Source organism: Anser anser (genome assembly GCF_964211835.1).
Source record: "Anser anser genome assembly, contig: HAP1_SCAFFOLD_607, whole genome shotgun sequence".
NCBI lineage: Eukaryota > Metazoa > Chordata > Aves > Anseriformes > Anatidae > Anser > Anser anser.
The window spans coordinates 1-8,481 of record NW_028153476.1 but is presented as its reverse complement, the minus strand read 5'-3'; the positions used below and the strand labels follow the sequence as shown (position 1 = coordinate 8,481).

Below are 8,481 nucleotides of genomic sequence, written 5' to 3'. Positions count from 1 at the left end.
TCCCTATAGGACTGGGGGGGGATTTTGGGGTCCCTGTCAGGCTGGGGGCTTTTTGGGGTGCCCCATAGGGCTGTTTGTGGGGGCGCCTGGCTCCTCCATAGGGCCGGGGGGTGTCGGAGGCCCCTATAGGGCGGGGGGGGGTCCTGGGGTCCCCGCAGGTCGCGGCCCCTTTAAGACATGGGAGGGGCTCCGGGGGTTGGGTTCCTCGGGGGGCGTGGCCTCACCCAAGCAGCGAATGGGAGCGCGGGGGCGGTGACTTCACCTCTTCCCCCCCTCCTTTCCCCTCCGAACCGACCAATCCGGAGGCGGGATGCTCCGGAGCGGTTCCGAGGCAGCGGCGGACCAATGGCGAGGCGGCGTCTTGGCGGCGCTCTGCCCGCCTCTCGATGGTCGCGGGAGGCCGCGGGGGCCTAAGATGGCGGCGGCGGCGCCGGGGGCGGAGGGGCCGGGGCCGGGCCCGGGCCGAGCTCCCGAGGAGGAGCTGCCCCCGCTGGAGCCGGCCGAGGCCCGGAGCCGCCTGGAGCGAAGCGCCCGCCAGTTCCGCAACCGCCGCAAGGTGCTGATCCGCGGGCTGCCGCCGGACGTCAGCAACCAGGTGCGGGGGGAACGGGGCCGGTAACGGGGACCGGGGCCGGTATGGGGCTGAGGAGGGGGAATCGGGACCGGCACCGGGGCGTAGTGGGGGGTAACGGGGGCTGGGACCGGGACCGGGACCGGGTCCGGTACCGGGGGGTGATGGGGGGGGACCGGGAAGTAACGGGGGTGTAGCGGGAACCGGGATCGAGGCTGGGTCCGGGACCGGGGGGGGGTAACGGGGACTGGGAACGAGACCGGGACTGGAACTAGGGGCTAACGGGGACCGGGACCGGGGGGCGATGGGGGATAATGGGGGCTGGGACCGGGACCGGGACCCGGGGCCGGTTTGGGGCTGAGGAGGGGGAACCGGGACCGGAACCGGGGGGTAATGGGGACTGGGGCTGGGACTGGGGGGTAACGGGGCCGGGGCCGGTTTGGGGCTGAGGAGGTGGAACCGGGACCGGGACCGGGGGGTAACGGGGACCGGGACCGGGACTGGAACTGGGGCCGGTTTGGGGTTGAGGAGGAGGGATTAGAACCGGAACCGGGAGGTAATGGGGGAATAATGGGGTCTGGGACCGAGACCGGGACAGGCACCGGGGGGTAACAGGGGCTGGGAGCGGGCCCGGGGGGTGACAGGGGGTAATGGGGGCTGGGACCGGGACTGGTTTGGGGCTGGGGAGGGGTAACGGGGACCGGGACTGGGGAGTAACAGGGGGGTAACGGGGGCTGGGACCGGGACCGGTACCTGGGGCTGGGACCGGGACTGGTTTGGGGCTGAGAAAGAGGCACCGGTACCGGGGGGATAACAGGGCTGGAGGGACTGGGGCCAGTTTGGGGCTGAGAAGGGGGGACCGGGGGCACAACGGGGACGGGGCTTTGGGACCGGGAGCGGGGCTGGAGGGGACCGGGACTGGTTTGGGTCCCAGAAGAACCGGGACTTGGGGAGGGGGGAGGTGCTGGGACCGGGAAGGGGCCGGGGCCGGTTTGGGGCTGAGGAAGGGGAACCGGGCCCGGGGGACAGCGGGGGGCTGGGGTTGGGACCGGGCCTGGGGGCCTCGGAGCTGCGTCCCCAGCCCTTCCCGCCCCGTCGGCCCTCAGCTAACGAGCGGCCCTCGCCTAACGAGCGAGCGGCAGGGGCACGTCCCGGTTCCCCTCTGAAGCAGCTCCTGCGGGGTGGCAGCACCGTCCCTGTCCCCATCCCGTTAACGTCAAAGCCACTTAACGGGCGCCGAGCTCCCGATAAACGCGCCTTCAGGCCTCGCGCGGCGCCGCTTTTTGCCTAAAACCCCATCAAACGGCCCAAAAACCGCGGGGAGCGTTCGCTTTCCTCCCCTCACGCCCCTGGCCCCCATCTCTACCTCCCTTCCTTCCCTCCCCGGCGCTGGGGCTTTGGGACCCCCTCGGGGTCTGGGTTTCCCCCCCCCCAGCTCCGCTCTGAGCTCTGGCTCCGTCCCCTCCTGCTTCTGGTTTCCCTTTTTCCTCCTCCGTGAATCCCAAATCCCAGCGCGGAGCCGCAGGGCAAAGTCTGGCGCCGCACCCTGCTGCGAGGCCGGGCTCCGAGGGCTGGTTTTGGGGCCCGCGGGAGCGAAATTGGGGCCCGAAGGGGTGAAATTGGGGCCCGCTGGAGCGAAATTGGGACCTTATGGTGCAAAACTGGGGCCTGATGGAGCGAAATTGGGGTCTTATGGTGCGAAATTGGGGCACGTGGGATCAAAATTGGGGCCTTATGGTGCAAAAATGGGGCCCGACGGAGCAAAATTGGGGCCTTATGGTGTGAAATTAGGACATTATGGTGCAAAATTGGGGCTCGCTGGAGGCGCAGGAGCGCGTTGCCTCCAAATCCTCCCATCCCCGCGCCTGGGGAGAGGGAAATGGTTGGCCAGGAGCACCCTGCTGACCCCTGCCCCTCTCTCTCCGCCTGTTTTTTTGTTGTTTTTTTTTTTTTTAGGAAGTCCACGAGCTGCTGAGCGACTACGAGCTGAAGTACTGCTTTGTGGACAAGTACAAGGGCACCGGTGAGTGCGCTGCCCCGGGGCCGCCGTCTCCTCGCGCCCCGAGCCCGTCCCGCTCTGACGGCGCCCCGCCTCTGGTCTCTTCCTTCAGCGGCCCCCGTCGGACCCCCCGTTTAGGCGGCGCCGAATCTCGGCGGGTGGAAAAAAAAATAAAAAATTAGCGAGCCGTGGGGCTTAGAGCCCCGGGAGACGTCGTAGGTGCGGCATGGGGGTTGCGTTGCCTTCCGGCGCGGCGGGGACGCTTCTCCTGCTCGCCGCCGACCCGAGGGCAAAGCCCAAAGTCCCCGGCGGCGGGCAGGAAAAGCTGCTGGAGCTGCATGGGCCGCCCGGGCGTTTCCCGGAGGCGGTAGCGGGGCCGTCGCGCGCGCGGAACTCGGCCGGGTTTAACCCGCGGTGCTGACGGAGGGCGTCCCGGTGGCTTTGGCGGGGCTTAGCCGCGGGCTGCCTCCACCTCGAGCACGCGAGCGCGGTGTTTGCCGCGGGTTCGGGGAAACTAACGGCGTTTGGGGCGGCCGGCCGGGTCCCCGAACCCGCTCGAATCGGTCCCCGCTCTCCTCCCGCAGCCTTCGTCACGCTGCTCAACGGCGAGCAAGCCGAGTCGGCCATCCGCAAGTTCCACCTGAGCAAGCTGCGCGACAGGGAGCTCTCGGTGCAGCTGCAGCCCACGGACGCCCTGCTGTGCATCGCCAACCTGCCGCGCCTCTACAGCCAGCAGCAGTTCGAGGAGCTGGTGCGGCCCTTCGGCAACCTGGAGCGCTGCTTCCTCGTCTACAGCGAGAAGACGGGCCACTCCAAAGGCTACGGCTTCGTGGAGTACATGAAGAAGGACTCGGCGGCCCGGGCCAAGTCGGACCTGCTGGGGAGGCAGCTGGGCACGCGGGCGCTCTACGTGCACTGGACGGACGGCGCGCAGCTGACGCTGGAGCTGGTGCACTCGCGGTGCCTCTGCGTGGACAAGCTGCCCCACAACTACGCCGACCTCGAGGAGCTGCGCGGGGTCTTCTCGGCGCTCTGCCCGCCCACCTTCTGCCAGGTGAGTTGGGGTTTTGGGGGGCGTTTGGGGGGAGTTGGGGGGCCGGGGGTGGGGTTTACGGGGGATTTCGGTGCGTTTTGGAGGGGTTTGGGGGGGTTTCTGGTGGCTTTTGGGGGGTGGGGGTGGGTGTTGGGGGGATTTCGGTGCATTTTGGAGGGGTTTGGGGGGGTTTCTGGTGGCTTTTGGGGGGTGGGGGTGGGTGTTGGGGGGATTTCGGTGCATTTTGGAGGGGTTTGGGGGGGTTTCTGGTGGCTTTGGGGGGGGGGTGTTGGGGGGCGTTGGTGGCTTTTGGGGGACCAGGCGTGGGGTTTGGGGGGGATTTCGGTGCATTTTGGGGGGGTTTCTGGTGGCTTTTGGGGGGCTGGAGGTGGGTTTCGGGGAGGTTGGTGGCTTTTGGGGGGCCAGGGGTGGGGTTTGGGGGGGATTTTGGTGCAGTTGGGAGGCTGTGGGGGGGATTTTGGTGCATTTTGGAGGGGTTTTGGGGGAGGGTTGGGGGGTTTTGCTGGCTTTTGGGGGGGGTGGGGGTGGGTGTTGGGGGGCGTTGGTGGCTTTTGGGGGGCTGGGGGGGGTTTGCGGGGGGATTTCGGTGCAGTTGGGAGGGGGTTCGGGGGGTTTGGGGGGGGGGTTTGGTGGCTTTTGGGGGAGTGGGGGCGGGTGTTGGGGGGGATTTCGGTGCATTTTGGAGGGGGTTGGGGGGTTTGGGGGGGGGTTCTGATGGGTTTTGGGGGGGTGGGGGTGGGTGTTGGGGGGCGTTGGTGGCTTTTGGGGGGCCAGGGGTGGGGTTTGGGGGGGGTTGGTGGGTTTAGGGGCACCGGTGTTGGGTTTTGGAGGCGTTGGGGGGCCGGGGCTGGGTATCGGGGGGGATTTTGGTGCATTTTGGGGGGGTTTGGGGGGAGGGTTGGTGGCTTTTGTGGGGCTGGGTTTGGGGAGGGCGCTCGGGGCGGCTTTTGGGGGGCTCGGGGCGGCTTTTGAGGGGCTCGGGGTAGTTTCAGGATGCTTCCCACCTCATCCTGCTGCGTTGCGGTCCAACCCCAGAAGCTGAGAGCCCCGAGGGGGAGCCGGCGCTCGCCGCGTCCCTTCCCCGCGCCCCAAACCTCGTCCTCCTGTTTTTTTTTCCCCCCCCCCGACCCCCCTCCCCAGCTGGCGTACGGGCAGGACGGGCAGCTGAAAGGCTTCGCCGTGCTGGAATACGAATCGGCCGAGGCGGCGGAGATGGTGCAGCAGGCCACGGACGGCTTGCTGCTGGCCGGGAACCACGTCCGCGTCTCCTTCTGCGCCCCCGGCCCCCCCGGCCGCAGCATGCTGGCCGCGCTCATCGCTGCCCAGGCCACGGTGAGGCCGCGGATCGCCCCGACGCCACGCGCTCCCCTTAAAAACTCGGCCTCGAGCTCTGTCCTCGCCCGGCCCCGCTCCGTGACGCCCGCGCGGCCGAAACCGCCGCCGGGAGCCGTCGCTCGCCTCCTCCCCGCACCCTACAAAACCGAACCCGGGCGCAGACGGGCGGCCTCCCCCCGCTCCTGACTCGCTGCTTTTTCGTTTCCGAAGGCGCTGAACCGGGGGAAAGGGCTCCTCCCCGAACCCAACATCCTCCAGATCCTCAACAGCCTGGGCAACCCCGCTTCGCTCCAGCTGCTGCTCAACCCCCTGCTCCACGGGGCCGTCGGGGGCAAACAGGGTAAGGCCCCGAGCCCGCCGGCAGCTCGGGGCGGCCTCGGGGGGCGGCCGTGGGGCTCAGCCCGCTTCGTTTTATGCCCCCCACCTCCAGGAATCCTGGGCGCCGCTCCGTCCATGCCGCTGGTCGCCAACCCGGCACTCTCCACCGCCCTGCTCCAGCTGGCGCTGCAGAACCAGCCGCAGGCGCAGCAGGTAGGTTGGGGGGGGGCAGGGGGGGTGGCTTCACCGCCGCCGAAGTTTTTGTAGGGTCAGCGGGGCCGGAAAAAAGCCTCCGGGAGGCTTCAGGCGCTTAAGGAACCGCGGGATTTGGGGCCGGCCTCCCCGCGGAGAGCTCCGAAACGCGACCGCGTCCCCTCGGGGCGCGTTGCTCGCGGTGCGCGAGCTGCCCGGCGGCTACCGGTGCCGATCCGGAGCCGCGAGCCCCCCGCGAAGCCCCCCCTCGTGCCCCACAAAGCCCCCTCGTGCCCCCCTCGTGCCCTGTGAAGCCCCCTCGTGCCCTGTGAAGCCCCCTCGTGCCCCCTTCGTGCCCCGTGAAGCCCCCGTGAAGTCCCCCTCGTGCCCTGCAGAGCACCCCGCAAAGTGCCCCGCGAAGCCCCCCTCATGCCCTGCAAAGCCCCCGCGAAGTCCCCTCGTGCCCCACAAAGTGCCCCTCGTGCCCTGCGAAGCCCCCCTTGTGCCCCCCTCGTGCCCTGCGAAGCCCCCCGCGAAGCCCCCCTCGTGCCCCACAAAGCCCCCTTGTGCCCCGCGAAGCCCCCCACGAAGCCCCCCCTCGTGCCCCGGGAAGCCCCCCCTCGTGCCCCACAAAGCCCCCTTGTGCCCCCCTTGTGCCCTGCGAAACCCCCCGCGAAGCCCCTTTGTGCCCCCCCGTGCCCCTTGAAGCCCCCCCCTCACCAGCTCCTCCCCGCCCCGCCGTGTTGCACAGAAGCCGGGCATCCTGGGCGACTCGCCGCTGGGCTCCCTGCCGCACGGCGCCCTGGCCTTGGCGGCCGCGCCGGCCCAGCCCCCCGGCCAGCTCCTGGGCGAGCTCTCGGCAGGTAAAATCCCCTCGGGGACACCGCCACGCGTCCCCCGTCCCCCCCCCGGGGCACCGATCCCCCCCCCCGGGCACCACCGGGTGATGGCGCCCCGGGGAAGGAGGGAGCGGGTGGCGGAGGCTGGGGCGGGTTTTGGGGGTGCTGGACACGAGCCCCCGGTGCGGTCACGGTGACGTGTGTGTCCCCCCCCCTTTTTTTTTTTTTGTTTTTCTCTCCCCGCAGGCGGCCCCCTGCCCGGCGACATGGCCCAGGGCCGCGTCAAGTCGCCATTTTGCCGTCGGGAAACGTGGCCCTGGCTCCTTTCCTGGGCCCCGTGGGGGCCGAACGCGACGGCTCGGTGCTGGGGGGGGGTGCGGGGGGGGCGGCGGCGGCGCCGCAGGTGCCCCCCCTGGGCTCCCTGCTCGGCTCCGTCATCGGCGGCCTCCAGAAACCAAAGCAGGGCGAGAACGGGCCTCCGGCCTCCGGGGTACGGGGCGGGGGGGGGGGCCGAGGGGGGGTGGGGGGGCGTGGGGGGGTCCCTCCCGTCCCTCACCCCCCCCCCCCGCTTCGTTTTCAGGTCTCGCTGCTGGGGGAGCCCCCCAAAGACTTCAAGATCCCCCTCAACCCCTACCTGAACCTGCAGAGCCTCCTGCCGCCGAGCAGCCTCGGAGGTGGGGGGGGGGGCCCTCGATGCCTTTTCCCCCAGCTCGGGGAGGGCCCGAGGCAATGGGGGGGGGGGGGGGGCTACCGATTTCCAACCCCCCCCCCCCCCCTTATTTTTGTTTTAATTCCCCTTCCAGGCGCCGCCAACAAAGCCTTCGCCCTAAAAGCCGGGGTGCTGGGCAGCGTCCCCACCGCCCGCCGCTCCCCGTCCTCCCTCGCCGACCCCCTGCTCCCCTCCCCGGGGCTGGCGGCCGAGGGCTACGCCTTCGACTACCAGCCGGTAGGTACGGGGGGGGCGCTCCCACCCCCCCACACCCTTTACAACCCCCCCACACCCTTTTAACCCCCCCCCCCTTTATTTATCCGGGAAGGATTTGGGCTCGCGGATCTTCCCCCAGAGCCGGGAACACGCCGGGCCCCTCCTGGGCAGCTTCGGGCACGGCCGACACAAGGTAAATGCGCCCCCCCCCCAAAAAAAAAACCCCAAATCCGCCCCCCCGGGGGTCTCGCCCGTCGCACCGAGCCCTTTTTCCACCCCCCCTCAGCTCTCCTCCACGGCGTCCCCCGGCTTCGAGCGGGGCGCCCTGGGGGGGCCGCCGCTGCCCCCCTTCTACTCAGGGTCCCCCAGTTCCTACTTCACCAGCGGCCTCCAAGCCGGCCTGAAGCAGAGCCACCTCGGCAAGGTGGGTCCTGGGCCCCCCCCGGGCCCCCCCCCGAATTTGGGGACCCTCCGGGCACCGTACGGGGCGGGGGGGGGGCGCACACACATCCCTTTAACGCTCCCCCCCAGCCCGTCGGGATGCCGCCGGGGGGCTCCTCAGACGGCGTCCTGCCCGCCCCCCCTCGCACAGCTCCCACGCCAAGGTAAGCGGGTGCCCCCCCCGCGGCCCCCCCCCGGCACCCTTTTTCCTCCCCCCCCCCAGCCCCTTTTTTCCCTTGACCCCCCTCTTTTCCCTTGACCCCCCCCATTTTTCCTCCCTCCCCCCCACCCCTCTCTTTCCTCATCCCCCTGCCCCCTCTTTCCTTCCTTGCCCCCCCCCATTTTACCCCCGCCCCCCCCATTTCCCACTGATGCCCCCTCTCTGTGCTGCCCCCTCCATTTCCCCCCGCCCCCCTGTTTTCCCCCTGCCCCCCCCCCATTTTCTTGGTGACCCCCCTCTCCCCACCAACCCCCCCATTTTCCTGCAGACCCCCCATTCCCTGCCGACCCCCCTCTCCCCACTGCCCCCCGTTTCCCGCTGACCCCCCCATTCCCCCCGACCCCCCCATTTCCTCCTGACCCCCCCTCTCCCCGCCGCCCCCCCCATTTCCCACTGACCCCCACTCTCCCTGCCGCCCCCCCATTTTCTTGGTGACCCCCCTCTCCCCGCTGCCCCCCCCATTTCCCTCTGCCCCCCTCTTTCCCCCCACCACCCCCCCATCCCCCCCCATTTCCCCACTGCCCCCCCGTTTCCCGCTGACCCCCCCTCTCCCTGCTGCCCCCCCATTTCCCACTGACCCCCCCCTC

The 8,481-nt window shown here is 70.1% G+C and overlaps 1 protein-coding gene across 1 annotated transcript; it reads left to right on the top strand.

The window, feature by feature from the left end:
* Positions 1-233: 233 nt before the first annotated feature.
* RAVER1 (ribonucleoprotein, PTB binding 1) lies at positions 234-7,877 on the top strand. Its single transcript, XM_083854261.1, is given in 14 exon segments — positions 234-595; positions 2,528-2,594; positions 3,155-3,624; positions 4,765-4,956; positions 5,170-5,299; positions 5,390-5,490; positions 6,221-6,332; positions 6,555-6,599; positions 6,602-6,798; positions 6,889-6,982; positions 7,112-7,254; positions 7,346-7,426; positions 7,520-7,657; positions 7,765-7,877. Coding segments are annotated over 14 exon segments (2,133 nt in total). The 5' UTR covers positions 234-310; the 3' UTR covers positions 7,843-7,877.
* The last annotated feature ends 604 nt before the right edge of the window (positions 7,878-8,481 follow it).